Raw genomic sequence first — 20758 nt, forward strand, 5'->3', positions numbered from 1 at the left:
GGGAGGATGATGACACCACCGAAATGAACAAATATTCTATGGGCCACCAACTAGTGGGAAAGCTATATAGGAAATTTGTAAGGAAATTAAAGAGAGAGGTGCAAAAACTTTAGAGTAGATATAATGGAGGACATTAATGATCATAACATAGACTGGGATAGTATAGGACAGAGAAGGGAAGCATTTATGAATGTGTTCAGGAGAGTTTTCTACATCAGTATGTTTCCAGCCCAATGAGGACCTGGTTCTGGGGAAAGAGGTGCATCAAGTGTTTGTAGGGGAACATTCAGGGGACAATGACCATAGCATCCTAAACTGTAGATTAGCTATGGAAAAGGACAAGGAGCAATCCAGAGTATGAATAATTAATTAGGGCTGAGCCACTTTCAATGAGGTGAGAATGGATCGGATCAGGTAAACTGGAATCAAAGATTGGCAGGCAAAACTGTAATTGAACAATGGGCTGCTTTTAAAGAAATCGTTCAGCTACAGTCTATACATTCCAGGACAGGCAAAGGTAGGACAAACAAAGCCAGAGCTCCCTGGCTGACAAAATGGATAGAGAGTAAGACAAAACAGAAAAAGGGTGTGCATGACAGATGTCGGTACAACATAATTGTCCAAGCGGAATATAGAAAGCTGAGGGGAAGTGAAAAAATAAGAGCAGCAAGGCGAAGATTAAGAGAAGATTTGATGGAGATGTTCAAAATCATGAGGGGTCTGGACAGAGTATATAGGAAGAAACCAGTCTGTGGGGCGGCACAGTGGCGCAGTGGTTAGCACTGCAGCCTCACACCTCCAGGGACCCGGGTTCGATTCTGGGCACTGCCTGTGTGGAGTTTGTAAGTTCTCCCAGTGTCTCCGGGTGCTCCGGTTTCCTCCCACAAGACAAAAGACTTGCAGGTTGGTAGGTAAATTGGCCATTATAAATTGTCACTAGTATAGGTAGGTGGTAGGGAAATATAGGGACAGATGGGGATGTTTGGTAGGAATATGGGATTAGTGTAGGATTAGTATAAATGAGTGGTTGATGGTCGGCACAGACTCGGTGGGCCGAAGGGCCTGTTTCAGTGCTGTATCTCTAATCTAATCTAATCAGTCCCATTGGCAGAAGTGTCGAGAATCAGAGGACACCAATTTCAAGTGATTGACAAAACCAGAAGCAACAAGAAGAAAAAGTTGTGTTACACAGCAAATGGTTAGGATCTGTAAACAGTGTGATGGAGGCAGATTCAATCATGGCTTTCAAAAGGGAATTGAATAATTATCTGAAGAGAAAAGATTTGCAGGGCTACGAGGAAAAGGCAGGGGAGTGGGACGAGCAGAATTACTCTCAGAGAGCCAGCACAGACAAATGGCTTCCTTCAGTGCTGTAATGATTCTATGATTCTATACCTTTATCACTTTACCAGATCCCATTTTCAACCGCAGCAACTTGTCTCTGTTTACATTTGTGTCAAACACCTGCAAAACAGCAAAGTGCAAAACAGCAATTGTGACAAGGAGCAAAAAATGCACGACAACAAACTTACGTCTATCTCCTGGGTACAGCTGCTTCAAGAACTGTTGAATTAAATTCTAGCCAATGTGAACCTTGCACTCTTGAGCAATGCTAGTTCTCGGGATATGGCCAGTTTCAGCATTGGGTCAATGGAGCACTGGAGCAACATAGTTTTCTCTTCACCGCAATACTAAAATTGCAGAAGAACTTCAGAGTTGGGATCAGAAAAATGTTGCACCCCCAAAACAGACCTTGAGTTATTAAAAAAAAAAACTTACCCATGGTTGATTAAATGTTGAGCATGGAAGCTCCTACCCATGCTCTCCAAGCACTTCAATGTTAATTGGCAGGAGGCATCAGCCGTGGTTCCGTGTTTTGCCCAAGTCAGTCGGTCATGGGTTTGTTCCACTCTAGATACTAGAGCACAGAATCTAGGCTGACACTTCAGCACAGCACTGAGGGAGTGCTGCACAGTCAGAGGTGCCATCTTTCAATGAGACAAACTGAAGCTCCATCTAGCCTCGGAGGTGGTCATAAGAGATTCCACAGCATTCTTCTAAGATTAGAGAGGGAAGATCCCCCAAAGTCCTGACCAATTTTTATCTTTCAATCAACATCAATACAACAGATTATCTGGTCATTACAACATTGCTGCTTGTGGGACCTTGTGTAAAAATGACCTCCATAGTTACAACATTAAAACAGTAACACACTAAAATACTTAAGTGGCTGTAAAGCACTTTAGGACATCCTGAGATTATGAAAGGTATTACATAAATGCAAGTTTGTTCTTTCTTTCTGACAATGTGTGCCTCAAAGTATATATGTGCAGACATCTCCTGGGTCAGAGAATGGTAATCAGAGCTGGGCAGTGTAAACAAGCTAGGCAACATCACAGTGGGGCTTTCAGTGCACTAGGATGCAGAGTAAAGCTGCCTCTGCTCTGCCCCAACATGCCTAAGAAAAGCATCTCTGACTGCACTAGTCTCTTTTTTTCTATTTCCAACACCAGCCATTGTGTGATCTTTGAGATTATAAATTCAGTGCCATTTAGCACTGCATTAGTTTTTAAATTAACAAAGTGAATGTAAACAGTTCAAATCTTGTACCCTTACAACCAACACAGAGGCTTTCTTTACATCAGTCTGGGCTGTATTTGCAAGGCCAGCATCTGACTCACTATACCCAAGTCTCCGCAAGGATCTGGATTTCAAACACCAGCTCATAATTAAACTTTGTCATGTCCAATTGCCAGGAACTTTGAACTTCAAAACAGACCTGCTTTTAAGTACTATCCTCAACATAAAGGGGACCACAGAATAAATTTAGAACATCAAGAGACCGAGGACTGAGCCCAAGGCATTGAGCTAGTTCCACCTCCTCAACTTCCCCTACCTGCCCAAATGCTTGGTTCTGGTAAAGCCAACCTGTGTAGGACACTTCCAAAGAGTCACCCATTTCGACTGCCTGGCCATCGCCTGGGATCAGATCCTGGATCAGCACAGATTCCAACGACGAGGTGCTGTTGCATTTTGCCAAACACACCTACACAGAAGCAAATAAAGAGGGTCTGAGAAGCCTGCATGCTAAACCTGGTTAAAATCATTGTGTGGACTAGAACCTAAACCAAAAATTCCAAATCACAGCTACAATTACAAACAGTAAAGGATGACATCAGCTTCCTGCCAATCCTCTCCCCAGCCTGCAACACATATGTACAATTCACCCAACCAGTAACCAGCCTCACTAATCTGTACTGAAATACTTTTTAGATCACCAGTGATGTACACAGTGGGGGAGTTCAAGCTCAAAACAAATCAGGTTTCAGTGTGATTAAAATAGGGCAATCCCAGATTCCTTGATCAATCCAAGAGAATAGGACTGAATGCCACAAAATATACAAGAGATGAAAACATTAAAAACATATTAGAACAATCTCTTTATTCAAAAGGCAGAATAGACAGCAAGAGTGGATGCAATCACCTTCAATAGTCTTTTCTTGTTTGAATGCTGGTTTGAAAAAGTGTATAAAGTATCACCATACAATCAGTTTTTTGGTGTAGGTATGGCTTGGTGAGATGCAAATAGGCAGCGGCAGTATTGCAATGTCATCACGGAGATCACAAATGAGCATGGCGGATGTGACCTATACTCTTATGATGCTTCAACCATGATTCCACACAAAAATACCTGCTTCTAGGCTGCTGCCATGGAAATATCTTCATATAAAAGTAGGGCCAGACTAGCTCTGTATCAATGAGGATCCAGCAGACAAATCTGAAAGGAGTCTAAGGTGGTCTCATCCACCCAAAGGTCCCAAGTCATTCATCAGGTATGTGGTTGTGTGACAGGTCGAGTAATCAAGCAACTAACCCTGGAGTAACAATCCAGAGAGCCAGAGTTCAAATTCCACATAGGTCTGCAGGGGTTCAACAGTGACCCATCACCATCTCTCAGGCCTTGTCAGCAATACCCACATAGTCCTGTTCCTGTGCAGCTAGGTCATTTACAAAGAAGAACAGTACAGCTCAGGAACAGACCATTCGGCCCTCCAAGCCTGCGCTGGTCTTGATGCCTGTCTTAACTAAAACCTTCTGCACTTCCGGGATCCATATCCCTCTATGCCCATCCTATTCATGCATTTGTCAAGATACCTCTTAAATGTCGCTATCATACTTCCATCATGCAACTCCATTTTAACTTGTTCCATCCCTTGATACCCTTCACAAAAATTTAGCGATCTCAATCTTGAAAATTTCAGTTTACCCATACCCGAAGAATGTTTTTTTTTAAATTACAGTCTGGAATAGCCAAAGGCCCCCACTGAGCAATCAGATTTTACCTGTTTGCTGAATTCCACCACAGCCTTCTCAGAATCAAACATGATTGACCAATTCTGCCGCTGGTCATCATAAAACACACAGTAATTATTGGCTTGAACCTGAATGGAAAGAACATTAAGATGGGTTAAGTTAAGCAGAGTGACTTCCAATAGCTCATTCGATGATGCACACCTGGAACTGAGCCACAGCCACCGCTACATTCACAGGTCCGTCCCTGATCTGTACTGAATTAACCAATTTCAAACAGAGCACCAATAAAATATGCTGAAATTGGCCCCAACAGCCCAGAGTTGAGCAGGAAAGGACAAAAAAAAGCAGGAAATCTGTTAAAATGAAAAGATTCATCCCGATCTAGAGGCCAACACTATTGAATGTGTGCCTTTGGACAGGATAGAACTAAGTTATGATGCATGGTATAGTTGAATATGTCGACATGTTCAGGGCTTTTATGTGAATAATGATCGCTGGGTAAAAGTACTGGACAAAAAACACCTGCTGAATGTACCCAAAATATGCTGACACCTTCAAGAAGAAAACTCAGGAATGGGGCAGGGCATTGAAGTATACAGAGACGAAAAAAAGTGTGGTTTAAAATCATCTAGTTAATGCAACCGCTATTCTGCTCCATGTACCAAGGACCAGCAGTTACAAAGACTAACTCTCTGATCAAAAGTGGGCAATGACTAAAGAACAAGACAACCTTGGATACGAACATGCCATTCCCCTGCAACTCAAAAAGTATCCAAGTCCAGCCTCCAACAAACTTCCAGTACCACGGTCAACACAAAGATAAACTGAACACCTTAGGACTGCAATTAATAAATGTAGGGACATAATCAGAATCTTACTACTTTAAATGAGAAAATGAGACAATCAATGACTTCAAGTGGAAGTTGTATGGCCACTTGAGGGAAAAAGACTTGCAGGGCTATAGGAATCAAGCAGGGTAGTGGGCTTGACAGGATAGCTCCGTGGAGAGCCGCACAGACTCAACAAGCCAAATGGCCTCCTCTGTGCCGTAAATGACTAAGAGTCTACAACTTTACATCAATGAAGACGATGTGAAATCACAAGTTCCTTCATTAAACTTTGTCTTTTGCGAGGAGCAGCCTTGATAGAACGGGGTGCGGAGCGGACTTTCAGCTGAGCGGTCAATTTCAGTAAGTTCCAAGTTAATCCCTTTTTTGTTTCGGAGGACCGGGGACTGCTGGGTAGGGGAAAACTATTTATTTGGGCAGTTTTAAAATCTTTGTCTTTTGCGAGGAGCAGCCTTGATAGAACGGGGTGCGGAGCGGACTTTCAGCTGAGCGGTCAATTTCAGTAAGTTCCAAGTTAATCCCTTTTTTGTTTCGGAGGACCGGGGACTGCTGGGTAGGGGAAAACTATTTATTTGGGCAGTGGCAGTACCCGAGACACTACACGTGTAGTGTCTCCCACCCACCCTCCTCCTCTAACCAAAAAAAAAGGACTCTAGGGTGTTGATAAGGTAAGCTTTTTATTTAAAACTTCAGTCCGTCGGATTGCTAAGCGAACAAGTTTTGACTTTTTTTTTCGTTTGGTTTTTCAGTAGATTTATTGGGAATCTAGAATAGTGGGAATGGAGGTAAAGGCAGTTGTATGTTCCTCCTGCAGAATGTGGGAGGTAGGGGTCGCCAAGAGTGTCCCTGCTGACTGCATCTGCGGGAAGTGCACCCAACTCCAGCTCCTCGCAGACCGCGTTAGGGAACTGGAGCTGGAGCTGGATGAACTTCGGATCATTCGGGAGGCGGAGGGGATTATTGACAGGAGTTATAGGGAGGCAGTCACACCTCAGGTAAAAGAAGTAGGTAGATGGGTTACCGTCAGGGGAAGGAAAGGGAACCAGCAGGCAGTGCAGGGATCCCCTGTGGCCGTTTCCCTCAACAACAGGTATACCGTTTTGGATACTGTTGGGGGGGACGACTTACCAGGGGTAAGCAATGGGGTGCAGGTCTCTGGCACAGAGTCTGTCCCTGTTGCTCAGAAGGGAAAAGGGAAGAGGAGCAGAGCATTAGTCATTGGGGACTCCATAGTTAGGGGAACAGATAGGAGGTTCTGTGGGAACGAGAGAGACTCACGGTTGGTGTGTTGCCTCCCAGGTGCCAGGGTACGTGATGTCTCCGATCGTGTTTTTGGGATCCTTAAGGGGGAGGGGGAGCACCCCCAAGTCGTGGTCCACATAGGCACCAACGACATAGGTAGGAAGAGAGATGGGGATTTAAGGCAGAAATTCAGGGAGCTAGGGTGGAAGCTTAGAGCGAGAACAAACAGAGTTGTTATCTCTGGGTTGTTGCCCGTGCCACGTGCTAGCGAAGAGAGGAATAGGGAGAGAGAGGAGTTGAACACGTGGCTGCAGGGATGGTGTAGGAGGGAGGGTTTTGGTTTCCTGGATAATTGGGGCTCTTTCTGGGGTAGGTGGGACCTCTACAAACAGGATGGTCTTCACCTGAACCAGAGGGGTACCAATATCCTGGGGGGGAGATTTGTTAGTGTTCTTCGGGGGGGTTTAAACTAAATCAGCAGGGGAATGGGAACCTAAATTGCAGTGCCAGTGTACAGGCTGTTGAGAGTAGTGAGGTAGGGGATAAGGTTACAGGGACGCAAGAGGGCACTGGCAAGCAAGAACTTGGTTTAAAGTGTGTCTACTTCAACGCCAGGAGCATCCGGAATAAGGTGGGTGAGCTTGCAGCATGGGTTGGTACCTGGGATCCTGATGTTGTGGCCATTTCGGAGACATGGGTAGAGCAGGGGCAGGAATGGATGTTGCAGGTTCCGGGATTTAGATGTTTCAGAAAGAACAGAGAAGAGGGTAAAAGAGGGGGGGGTGTGGCATTGTTAATCAAGGAAAGTATTACAGCGGCAGAAAGGACGTTTGAGGACTCGTCTACTGAGGTAGTCTGGGCCGAGGTTAGAAACAGGAGAGGAGAGGTCACCCTGTTGGGAGTTTTCTATAGACCTCCGAATAGTTCCAGAGATGTAGAGGAAAGGATAGCGAAGATGATTCTCGACAGGAGCGAGAGTAACAGGGTAGTGGTTATGGGGGACTTTAACTTTCCAAATATTGACTGGAAACACTATAGTTCGAGTACTTTAGATGGGTCTGTTTTTGTCCAGTGTGTGCAGGAGGGTTTTCTGACACAGTATGTGGACAGGCCAACCAGGGGCGATGCCACATTGGATTTGGTACTGGGTAATGAACCCGGCCAGGTGTTTGATTTAGATGTAGGTGAGCACTTTGGCGATAGTGATCACAATTCGGTTAGGTTTACCTTAGCGATGGGCAGGGACAGGTATATACCGCAGGGCAAGAATTATAGCTGGGGGAAAGGAAATTATGACGCGATTAGGCAAGATTTAGGATGTGTAGGATGGGGAAGGAAACTGCAGGGGATGGGCACAAACGAAATGTGGAGCTTATTCAAGGAGCAGCTAATGCGTGTCCTTGATAAGTATGTACCTGTCAGGCAGGGAGGAAGTTGTCGAGCAAGGGAGCCGTGGTTTACTCAAGAAGTTGAAGCGCTTGTCAAGAGGAAGAGGGCGGCTTATGTTAGGATGAGACGTGAAGGCTCAGTTAGGGCGCTTGAGAGTTACAAGCTAGCCAGGAAGGATCTAAAGGGAGGGCTAAGAAGAGCAAGGAGAGGACACGAGAAGTCATTGGCGGATAGGATCAAAGAAAACCCTAAGGCTTTCTATAGGTATATCAGGAATAAACGAATGATAAGAGTTAGAACAGGGCCAATCAAGGATAGTAGTGGGAAGTTGTGTGCGGAATCAGAGGAGATAGGGGAAGCGTTAAATGAATATTTTTCGTCAGTATTTACAGTAGAGAAAGAAAATGTTGCCGAGGAGATTACTGAGATACAGCCTACTAGGCTAGATGGGATTGAGATTCACAAGGAGGAGGTGTTAGCAATTTTGGAAAGAGTGAAAATAGATAAGTCCCCTGGGCCAGATGGGATTTATCCTAGGATTCTCTGGGAAGCCAGGGAGGAGATTGCAGAGCCGTTGTTGTTGATCTTTAAGTCGTCATTGTCGACAGGAGTCGTGCCGGAGGACTGGAGGATAGCAAATGTCGTCCCCTTGTTCAACAAGGGGAGTAGAGACAGCCCTGGTAATTATAGACCTGTGAGCCTTACTTCGGTTGTGGGTAAAATGTTGGAAAAGGTTATAAGAGACAGGATTTATAATCATCTTGAAAAGAATAAGTTCATTTGCGATAGTCAGCACGGTTTTGTGAAAGGTAGGTCGTGCCTCACAAACCTTATTGAGTTTTTCGAGAAGGTGACCAAACAGGTGGATGAGGGTAAAGCCGTGGATGTGGTGTATATGGATTTCAGTAAGGCGTTTGATAAGGTTCCCCACGGTAGGCTATTGCAGAAAATACGCAAGTATGGGGTTGAAGGTGATTTAGAGCTTTGGATCAGAAATTGGCTAGCTGAAAGAAGACAGAGGGTGGTGGTTGATGGCAAATGTTCATCCTGGAGTTTAGTTACTAGTGGTGTACCGCAAGGTTCTGTTTTGGGGCCACTGCTGTTTGTCATTTTTATAAACGACCTGGATGAGGGTGTAGAAGGGTGGGTTAGTAAATTTGCGGATGACACGAAGGTCGGTGGAGTTGTGGATAGTGTCGAAGGGTGTTGTAGGGTACAGAGGGACATAGATAGGCTGCAGAGCTGGGCTGAGAGATGGCAAATGGAGTTTAATGCGGAGAAGTGTGAGGTGATTCACTTTGGAAGGAGTAACAGCAATGCAGAGTACTGGGCTAATGGGAAGATTCTTGGTAGTGTAGATGAGCAGAGAGATCTTGGTATCCAGGTACATAAATCCCTGAAAGTTGCTACCCAGGTTAATAGGGCTGTTAAGAAGGCATATGGTGTGTTAGCCTTTATTAGTAGGGGGATCGAGTTTCAGAGCCACGGGGTCATGATGCAGCTGTACAAAACTCTGGTGAGGCCGCACCTGGAGTATTGCGTGCAGTTCTGGTCACCGCATTATAGGAAGGATGTCGAAGCTTTGGAAAGGGTGCAGAGGAGATTTACTAGGATGTTGCCTGGTATGGAAGGAAGGTCTTACGAGGAAAGGCTGAGGGACTTGGGGTTGTTTTCGTTAGAGAGAAGGAGGAGGAGAGGTGACTTAATAGAGACATACAAGATAATCAGAGGGTTAGATAGGGTGGATAGTGAGAGTCTTTTTCCTCGGATGAGGATGGCAAACACGAGGGGACATAGCTTTAAGTTGAGGGGTGAAAGATATAGGACAGATGTCAGAGGTAGTTTCTTTACGCAGAGAGTAGTAGGGGCGTGGAACGCCCTGCCTGCAACAGTAGTAGACTCGCCAACTTTAAGGGCATTTAAGTGGTCATTGGATAGACATATGGATGTAAATGGAATAGTGTAGGTCAGATGATCGGCGCAACATCGAGGGCCGAAGGGCCTGTACTGCGCTGTAATATTCTAATTCTAATTCTAATTCTAAAAAAACCCTGACTGACCAACAAATCATCTGTTCGAAGTTAACAATCCATATTCAATAACCCCATATACTTCAAAGAACTGGTTACTCACAGTAAATGTGAATGCCGGATAGATATGAGCAGCAGCAACCCGTTTCTGTTGGCTGGCGTACAGGAGAATCTTGTACTTTAGGAGTCAAAGATGGAGAAAAAGAATCAGTTCTCATGTAAAAAGATACACAGTATAGATCATACTATTGCACCGACTGAAGGGATAACCACATCACACAGCACCCCTGCTTCTCCTGATCAGTCAGACCCACCTCTACAGAAGTACAGTTTCCAAGAATTGCCGCACCCAGCTTCCCTTGCTTCACATACTGACCATTCAAACTGTAATACAATAAAGAAAGCAAGTCAGTAACAAATCCGAAACGCTGACCAGGAAACATACATTCCAACTGTTTAAGTGTCTTGTGTCAACTAGCCCTTTATAAATTTGGATTAGAAATATAAGTACTTCAGGGTTGCTAAACAGTGAAATATTCTATTGTAACCCTAACACTCAAACTGGACTAAGCACCTATTAAAATCAATCATTCTTAAAAGCACCATAAGAAATTGGAGCACTAGACCATTCAAGCCCCTTGAGCCTGCTCTTTCAATAAGATCATGGCTGATTTGTTTGTAGCCTTAACTCCACTTTCCTGCCTGCCCCTCCATAATCCTGGACTCCCATGTACATCAAAAATCTGCCTAACTCAGCCTTGAATATATTCAATGACCCAGCCTCCACTGCTCTCTAGGGAAGAGAATTCTTAAGATTAACGACCCTCAGAAGAAATTCCTCCTCGCCTCCATTTTAAAAGACCCCTTATTTTGAAACTGTGCCCCCAGTTCGAGATTTCCCAAAGGGAAACTCCTCTCAGCATCTGCCCTGTCAAGCCACTCAATCTTTTATGTTTCAGTAAGATCACCTCTCATTTTTCTGAACTCCAATAAGTATAGGCCCAACCTGCGCAACCTTTCCTCATAAGACAACAACCCCTTCATCCCAGGAATCAGCCTAGTCAACCTTCTCTGAATTGCTTCCAATGCAAAATACCCCTCCTTAAGTAAGATCAAAACTGTTTGGTGGTGGTGAGCTGCCTCCTTGAACCGCTACAGTCCTTAGTCAGAGTTATACAGCACAGAAACAGGCCCTTCGGCGCATCGTGTCCATGCCGGCCACCGAGCACCTATCTATTCTAATCCCATTTTCCAGAATTTGGCCCGTAGCCCTATATGTAGGGGTGTAGGTAAACTCACAGTGCTGTTAAGAAGGGAACATATAAATAATATTTTGCTTTTCTATTCTTCCCGCCAAAGTGAACCTCACATTTTCCCATATTATATGCATCTGCCAAATTTTTGCCCACTTACTTAACCTACCTATATCTCTTTAGAGAGACTGTGTCCTCCTTATGCCTTGATTTCCTACCTATCTTTGTATCGTCTCCAAACTTGGCTACAATGCTCTCGATCCCTTCATCCAAGTCATTAATAAAGATCGTAAATAGTTGTAGTATTGTGGCAATGTCACTGAGCTAGTAATCCAGAGACAAGCTAATGCCCTGGGGACACAGGTTCAAATCCCACCTTGGCAGCTGGTGGAATTTAAATTCAATTGATTAATAATTCAATTAATTTAAAAAATTGGATTTGAAAGCCAGTCTCAGTAACAGTGCCATGAAACTATCAATTGTCGTAAATAAAACAAACAATCTAGTACACTTCTGTCCTTTAGAGAAGGAAATCTGCTGTCCTTACTTGGTCTGGTCTACATGTGACTCCAAACCCACAGCAATGTGGTTGACTCTTAACTGCCCTCTGATGTGGCCAAGCAGGCCAGCTGTCAAAGGCGATTAGGGATGGGCAACAAATGCTGGTATTGCCAGCGACACCCACATCCCAGGAAAGAAATTTTTTAAATGGTGCCTATGGGACTCCACTAGTTACAGTTTGCCAACCTGAAAATGGTCCATTTATCCTGACTCTGTTTTCTGTTAATTAGCCAATCCTCTATCCGTGCAAATACATGACAAACACCATGAGCTGTTAGCTTGTTTAGTAACCTTTAATGTGGCACCCAAACTTCTCACCGTCAAACTGAATGAAATTCTATCATGTCTTGCCTAGAGGATACTAATGTTAGTTTAGATATCTGCTCTACAATAAACATTTCATCAAGAATTCATACCCCACCTATACTTAAAAAAGAAAAGTTGCAAACTTTAACTCAAGAATGAGCCACTCAACTGCACATTGGAAGTAGCTATAAACCCCATGGCAGAATGCTGGCACACAAGCTTCCAGCACTACAGATGAGCTTTAACCTGTCACTCCATTCCACACTCTCACAGAAGGCCCTTATCCAACCTCTGTTGCCCCGCTCCCCACAACAGCACTTACTATTGGTACGCGTGCACTCCAGTTGCGAACAGGACTGCCGGAGGACCAGCAGTTGATGGTTTCTGTGAACTCACTCCTGCATAGAAAAACAAAGTTAATGATGTTTTGAAACTAAACAAGACTCCTCATACATAAAGTTCCATAACAGGCACCAGAGGAGAGAGTGACAAGATGGCTAAGACTGCCATTTGTAATGCCAGTTACCAAGCACTGTTTGCTGGTTACAGTGTTCCATCCCCAGACATTGCAATATGATACCAAGCTCTTATAGGGAAATAAACTGGAATCAATAGCGACTCAAGAGTATCTCCTCTCCATCAAATACACAAACACAGAAATCATTCACAACGCAGTCAAAGGCAGCTCAGCCTGAAGGGTTGGCACTGTAAGAGGATTGCATGGTGCAGTGCAGTGAAACCCCAGCAGAATACACATTGATAAAAGCAACAATAAAAAACTCATTTGTGAGCAACCCAATTTGAAGCAAATGTTGGAGAAACTTTTTCTTCTACAATATCTTAATGCAACAAATTATGTGCTGTACTTGGGCAGACACAATTCCAAGAGGCTGTACAACATGCAGGGTTGCTGAGCAGAAGGACGCAGGTGTTTGGTGCAGTGTTGACTGAAGATCCATTAAAACCAGTGCTGTGAGGCTACGATGATAGCAAAAATGAAAGCCAAGGTAATTAAACATATAATGAAAACACAATCCTTTGTAAAAGACCGCAATCAGAAATACTGCATCCAGTTTGGTAGAGGATATAGTGTTAAACAGGCAGGTGTCCATTCATCAAAATGAGGAAGCTGATGAGTTTCTGATCCACAACTGTTTTCTTGTCAATTCATAGTTCAGTCCAGATATCAGTTCCCACTCTTCCCTCTGCACTAACTCTCTGTCCAGAGGCAATTCCCCCACTGGGCAAAAACACTGCCCTTAAATACAAAACTATAATGAGCATCATCTGCTCTCTATTAACACTGAAATTAGTCCTGTTTAATTCAAAGAAACCAGCATTTTCAATAGTCAAATTCACTTTCAAGAAAAAAAAAAACACATTTGCAGACAAGTATATATGAAAAAAAAATTCAGGTTCCCAAACGTTACATAGCGAGATGTCCTCCTTCCACAACCGTCAACAATTTTTCAGTAGAAGCATTCCTCTTAGTGCAACAGTCTGATAGTTGATGACTAGTATTTACCCATCTTAGCTTAGAGATTTCTTTGCTTTCCAACATTTGCTTTAAAATGGCTATGTCTATCCTCAGACTTTTTTCATTTACGCTTTTTGTTGCATGTATATTATCCCACAGAGATCGATTATCTATATAACATTCAATTGATATTGTCCTTTCAGGCTCTCTTTTTTATTCTAAGATCTTGGACAAATATATCATATCAACAAGCATCCACGAGTTTCAGCAGCTAGTGTGCTCTTCACCAGTCGTCTTATTTTCTTGGCCTCCCATGCCAATGGGTGATTTTTCCCATTCTCTCCCACAGGGAATATCACAAACCCTCCTGCACAGGAAAATCCATCACCAAGGCTTGCATGCAAGGCATCACTAAAAACGATTAATTTCATATTTTTAAGATCACACAAAGCAGGGAACTTCAGCATACACTTCTCTATTTTTAAAGTTTTGTTCGCCCTCAGGATGTCTTCAACTTTAGGATGTTTCATCACAAGACTAAGTTCTAAGTTCTAGCACATCAAAACTTGCATCTGGTCTCGCCTGCGTGGCTAACCAATTGAGCTGTTCGACAAGACTCCTCAACTGTTCCATTTCATCCTTGGACGCAGCTGCGTCTTTCTGTCCTGATCTTGTGCAGCCAATTGTGACAGGGAATGACATTTTCCAAGTAAGAATGTTGATGTAAAACTACATCTGATTCACCCAGTCTTATCTCCAAACCCACATATTTAAAAAAGCCCCAGAAGCTTGACTGCCAATTTTTAATTCCTCCATAATTCTATGAATAACATTCTTTTCAAACTCATTAGTACCACCACACAAAAAAATCATCCACATGCATTATAAAGATACACAAAAATTTGCCATTATAGCGCCAATAAAACATTGCAGGGTCCTCCTTCAGTTGTGAACACCCTTACTGTAACAGAACTGCCCTCACTGAAAAATATCATACCCGGGAAGCATCATTCAACCCATAAACACATTTAATCAACTCCCAAAGCTTCGCTTCTATGTCTAATGCTTCCTTCGGAGCCTGGAGAAACACTTCCCTCTGAAGCAGGTCATCCTGAAGGAAAGCTGCCTTGATATCTATGGACTTGCACCACCAAGAATAGGTTGCCAAAATGGCCAAAAAGATTTCAAAATCATTTTTCCCGCTATGGGAGAGTCCACCTTGATATCTTGATTCCCCAAGCACTCCTCAAAACCTTGATCCACCAACCGAGCCTTGGCCTTGTAGGTCCCATCTGGTAGGACTTTTTCTGTACCGATCCATCTGTTTGATACAGCAGATTGGCCCCTATCCACAACCTCTGAACATACCCCAAGTCCTCTCCAACTATCTAACTCTGTCAGTTTTGCCTCTCATCGCCATATCTTCAAACCTATTCGCGGCTACAAACACTTCACGATCACGGAGACTTCTGCTTCTGAGCTTATCCCAAGAAGGTTCTCCACTACCCAGGCTAAACCTGAGCCTAATCAGGCTGTGGCCTCTCTCACGTTCAGCTCTCTGCACTACCTGTCAAAATATCTACCAGAGGTCCTGTCCACTGTACGCAATCTTTTCCTCCTCCCAGACGCATCTCCTGAATTATTACCTGAACTCGAGCTACGTTTTCTCATTTTCCATTCTTGTACTCCTGTTTGCCAATCCATGGCCTTCACTTCTTGTCCCTTTTCTTGGACATTTAACCAATTTTTATATTTGTCTGTAGACTTCCCTGCCCATCCAACTATCGTAGCCTCCCTCCAGATATCAGACCCTGCTGGCGGTACACCACCCTGGAACCTACTTTAGGCAACTGATCCTTGGATGAGATGGCTTCTTTTTGTTCTTCACGATCAATGCATGTATCGTTATCTATTTCTTGAGGTCTCATATCCTGTCCCTCTGGCTCAAAATCGCACAATGCATGTGTATGCGACGTACATGGTGCCTCATGATAATCACCTTTTCCCATGTTCTCTGTTCAAAAATTCATAACGCATCCCTATTAGTTTGGTTTAGTTTAGAGATACAGCACTGAAACAGGCCCTTCGGCCCACCGAGTCTGTGCCGACCATCAACCACCCATTTTATACTAATCCTACACTAATCCCATAGTCCTACCACATCCCCACTTGTCCCTATATTTCCCTACCACCTACCTATACTAGGGGCAATTTATAATGGCCAATTTACCTACCAACCTGCAAGTCTTTTGGCTTGTGGGAGGAAACCGGAGCACCCGGAGAAAAACCCACGCAGACACAGGGAGAACTTGCAAACTCCACACAGGCAGTACCCAGAATTGAACCCGGGTCGCTGGAGCTGAGAGGCTGCGGACAATGTGCTTTTATGGTTTGATTCCCATGTTGCATTACTAGAATGTTCCTGTCACGTCCGATAACTTTCCCCAGACCTTTCCATCCCCAATGCCCTTCTCTCTTACAATAAACAAGATCGCCAGAACTGAAGTCTTCCCCAGACCGTCTTATGCAATGTCTTAATGCTCTCTGAATTTTTTCTGATGCTTCAGCTTTGATAAACACTCTCCTGCTGGCATGTAACGCATTTAGGTGAGCGGAGAAAGTTGAGCTAATCATCATTCCCTCCAGGGCCGGAGGATCGTCATATAGTATGGAAGGCAATTTTGGATTACGGCTATATACCAATTGGTATGGGCTATACCACCATCCCCACCCCCCACCCCAATCATTTGTAGAGAATTTTTTTTACATGTATTGCCCATGCCAGAGCCGTTTGTAGCTTGCAGTTCAGTTGATCCGCCAGTATTTGTGCAGTGCTCATAACTACAATATTTAAGTTCTCACAGATGTCCCTAAACTCGTCATTTGTAAATTCCTCTCCGTTATATCAGAAATTTTGCAGGGGTTCCAAGGCCTGTACCAACCCACTTTTCCATAACTTTATCCATTATTGTCCGTTTGTCCTTGTTATTACTGCAGATATGCTGAACTTAGTTGCCATATCGACAAAATGCAACAGTTAAATACCTTGATCTCAGTCCCACACTTTCAGGTCCATAGCCACCACTTCATTAAATTCCCGAGTTAATGGGACACTCACAACCAGGCGCGGCGGTGTCTTCTGATATTTAATACATGTGTCACAAGGAGATGTGATTTGTTCAACAAGGGAGTCGTATTCTTTACCCACAACTCTGGCATCCTTTAGTAGTAGCTTTAACTTCTGCGATGAAGGATGGGCAAATTGCCTGTGCAACTTCCAGATAATTCTCCGCTTGTTAGCCAGACTCCTGTCTCTAAAGGTCAAGAATACTTCTTGAACTTCTCAGCAAGAAACGCTCGATTTCCTCAACGGAATACAATAATGTCCTGATCCAGTGAATTGTAAATTGTAAATTCACTGCTTTACCAAAGACAAATGCTTTGTCATTCTCCATGTCCAATCTCATCTTTGCTTTTTTCATCGAAGATTTACTCGGCAACAGCAGTATGTCACTCTGAACCACATCAGTGCTGATGAAATGACGGATTCCTGCTATTTCACACTCTCTTCCAAGATGTTAATGTATTATCGTCTCCAAACCTAAAGCAAGTAGCGCTTTCATATTCTCTAACTTTACCTCTATCTGCCTTGTCAAGGGATTCCACGTAACAGCTTAGTCAATCGACTCCACACACTGTTGAGGTACAGCCACTATCAAATATCACACAAATAAATGAATCCGCAACCAAAATACTCACAGCCCGACTCAAGTTTTCGGTCACCAATATGATATTGTCATGTTGTTCATTATTATCATATTCATCATCAGAACTGTCGGTCTCATGAGTTACTTCAAATATTCGATTCCTGGTTCCAGGACAATTCCTTGCATAGTGATCCTTAGACTCACACCGAAAACACTGATGCTGCCAGACCTGCTGAGTATTTCCAGCATTTCTTGTTTTTATTACCGAAACACCTATTAACCACTCCCCACGCATCTCTAGAATTCATTCGCCTTCGACTATCATCCCAATCTTGCCTTCTGTTTTGATCTATTAATCTATCAAAAGTGCAACCCACCTCAAAAGTTCCTTCAGCAACTCTCTCTTTGTACAAGCGCCTGTAACTAGGCCCCCGTTGATTTTGAGAGTCAGCGACCACGGAGTCCTCCATTCTCTGTATCATAGAGAGATATAGCACTGAAACAAGCCCTTCAGCCCACCGAGTCTGTGCCGACCATCAACCACCCATTTATACTAATCCTACATCGCTGCAGAATTTCCAATTTGTGACATGAAGGCAGCTGGAAATGACTGTTTCCCCAAAATTTCTTTAGAGTAGCTGTCATTTGCTCAAAAAGAGAATCTTTACCATGAAATTGAACCAGTCAAAACTAAAAGTCTATACAGATGAGAGATTTGTGCACAATCTAACAATTTGAACGCAAGCACAGACTCAGAAATTTCTAGATTTAATTTTTTTAGTCTGTTGTATAACCTATCAAATTCCATGACATATTCTTCCATGGACTGATTGTCTTTCTTTATAAATTTATCAAAAGTCGACCATGCCTCATCAGCTTCCAACAAATCATCCCTTTTGTAAATCTTGGCCATAAATTGTATTAGAATTGGCAATCCCTCTTCAGTATCTAAGTCAGTAACATCCAGTTCCGAAAATACTTTATTGTTAATCTTACTTTTCTCCTGGTAAAGACATAGCCAAGGCCATACCTTGCTTCCTCTTGGTTAGGGAAGTGACCAGAGTCCACATTTCCACTTCATTCTTCCATTGTTCATATATGGTTCCAATTCTGAAAAGACCGGTGGGTAATCATAGCTCGAGAGCCTGCAGCATGACTCAGCTATTTCACCCAGAAAGCCACGGGGAGCCTGGCTTTGGTTAGAGAAAGAAACTATGTTTTTTTCTTTATATTCCCACCTGAAGAGATCCAAGTTAATCTTCTGCTACCATGTTAAACAGGCAGATGTCCAGTCATCAAAATGAGGAAGCTGATGACAGTCTCTGATCCACAACTGTTTTATTGTCAATTCATAGTTCAGTCCAGATATCAGTTCCCACTCTTCCCTTCTAGACTAACTCTGTCCAGAGGCAACTCCCCAACTGGGCAAAAACCTTGCCCTTAAATGCAAAACTATAATGAGCATCACCTGCTCTCTATTAACACTGAAATGAGTCCTAGTTAATTAAAGGGATCAGCATTTTCAATAATGTCAATAGAGGCCCTGGAAATGGTTCAGAAGACAGGTACTAGATTGATACCCAGCTTAAGGCTCCTTCACTACAAATACAAGCTCAGAGAACTAGAGCTTCCAACTTTGAAAAGTTAGGCTTCAATTTAAATGGACGGGTTTCAAACAATTAAAGGATCAGACTCATTCCCAAGTGGCTGTGTCAGGGAGGACCAGAAGTTACACAATCAGAGAAGTTGGTTAGATGTTAGGGGGGTATTTCTTTTCACAGAATTGTGACATTGAGAATAAATTGCTGCATTCACACTGAGTGTGGATTTGCTGCAAGCATTGAATAAAGATCTGGACAAGCTCCCGAGATAGAGCTGCCAACCATCCAGGATTGTACTAGACTCCCCAGGAATTAAAGAGTAAGCATTAATCTACAGAACACTGCTGTGAGCAACCCAAGAGAAAAATCTTGGGGGCAACAAACAGTGTCTTTGCCCTCACTTTCTTTGAGCACTTACGCTTTTTCATTCGTAAAATGTTGAAGGGGTAAAAAAAAAAGCAGTTTGATTGACAGTCAAGACTCATCCAGATACTGAAGAGCCTGTTCACTTTCCAATGGGTGTGGGAAGGAGATGGGACATGTTGGCAACTGATGGGATTGTTGGAAGAGGGATGTCACGTGAGGAATATGTCAGATACGTTCAAGCAGAGTTGGCAACTTTATCCTGAAAGTGAAAAGTATGTCATCGGGAACACATCAGCCACTGTGCTGATGTTGAATTAAAGTAGACAATCATTTTTGAATCTCCTGCAGGCAGAGAAAGGTTTAAATTCTGACTTAATAGGTCATTTGGTATTTTCCTTGTAGGCACCATTCCACCGCCACCACCCTCCGCCCCCCCACCAAGAATATCATGCACTCTTCCTCTAATTCCACATTCTTACCTGGAGGTGGTGTCCCTTTCTTCGGTTGTTTGGGGGCTGTATATTGGAAGGACTCATTCCCCTGACCTGTGGAGGCCTGATCCATGCCGAAGAGAGAGGCCAGTTTGGACCTGCAGTGAGAAAGGGCAAAAATTAGCAAATCATCCAGAAGGAAGCCACAACGTTGAAGCAATGCATGTTTAAAAACGAGACAGATAAGTAAAGTCTGCATTCAAGCCCCAGTGATTATTTTGCAACATTTCTAACGGCCTCATGAGAAGAATATATTTTTTGAAACATATCTGGAAAGCTAAAATAAGGCAAAAATTAAAAGAGACAAGACTAAAAATTCTGGAAAATAACACTGCTTGGCAATTAGGGCAAAGCAGAAAATGTCCACTATACACCCCTCAAATGTTATATATTGGTGAAAATGTGGTTGCTTACCTGCATCTCCAAGTAACAAAGTTCACAAGTTTGCAAGCTTTATTATCAGTCTAATGTTACTTCCCCCACATTAACACTGGATTAGTGAGGAACTGCAGTCTGTATATAAGGGGAAAGCTTCTCATGCAGCAAAAAAGCAAAAACAATACTTATCAACCAGTGCACACCCCCAAACAATATAAAGCAGCCAAATCCTTTGCAGGTCCATCTATGACAAGTGACAGAATTTACAGCACAGAAACAGGCCAGGTGGCCCAAATGATCTATGCCACTGTTAATGTTCCATGTGAGCTTCCTCCCACTCCAATTACCTCTTCCCACACTGCCTTCTCCCTCAAGTTTATCCACAGTTCACTAACCTTTGTATACTATCAGGTAGTCACAGGGTGCAGCTAGAGACAAGTTTAACGAGGACAGGTGGCTCCTGAATTAGGCGAGGACTGGGAGAAATTGTACTGTGAAGCTAATAGGCAATGCTTTCCCACAGCCTATTCCTTGCTCCAATAGCAAGTGAATGTTAAATAGAACCACAGAAAGGTTACAGCACAGAAAGAGGCCATTCAGCCCATCATGTCTGCACTGGCTGAAAAAACTAGTCGCCCAATCTAACCCCACCTTCCAGTACCTGGTCCATAGCCTTCAGGTTACAGCACTTCTGGTGCATGTCCAGGTACCTTTTAAATGAGTTGAGGGTTTCTGCCTCCATCAACGATCCAGGCAGTGAATTCCAGAAACCCACCACCCTCTGGTGAAAAGCTT

General features: G+C 43.4%; 1 protein-coding gene across 2 annotated transcripts in view; it reads right to left on the minus strand.

Moving 5' to 3' along the window:
- The window catches only part of fkbp15a (FKBP prolyl isomerase family member 15a), a 115952-nt gene that overhangs the window by 85720 nt on the left and 9474 nt on the right, over positions 1–20758 (minus strand). For both annotated transcript variants that reach the window (XM_068012751.1, XM_068012752.1), the window contains 7 exons: positions 19574–19683; positions 12266–12341; positions 10138–10207; positions 9927–10001; positions 4344–4442; positions 2897–3046; positions 1396–1464 (listed from right to left, as the gene is read on the minus strand). In XM_068012751.1, coding sequence (XP_067868852.1) covers positions 1396–1464; positions 2897–3046; positions 4344–4442; positions 9927–10001; positions 10138–10207; positions 12266–12341; positions 19574–19683 — 649 coding nt within the window. The remainder of the gene's footprint in view (positions 1–1395; positions 1465–2896; positions 3047–4343; positions 4443–9926; positions 10002–10137; positions 10208–12265; positions 12342–19573; positions 19684–20758) is intronic.

This window comes from Heterodontus francisci, chromosome 32 (genome assembly GCF_036365525.1).
Source record: "Heterodontus francisci isolate sHetFra1 chromosome 32, sHetFra1.hap1, whole genome shotgun sequence".
NCBI classification, from domain to species: domain Eukaryota; kingdom Metazoa; phylum Chordata; class Chondrichthyes; order Heterodontiformes; family Heterodontidae; genus Heterodontus; species Heterodontus francisci.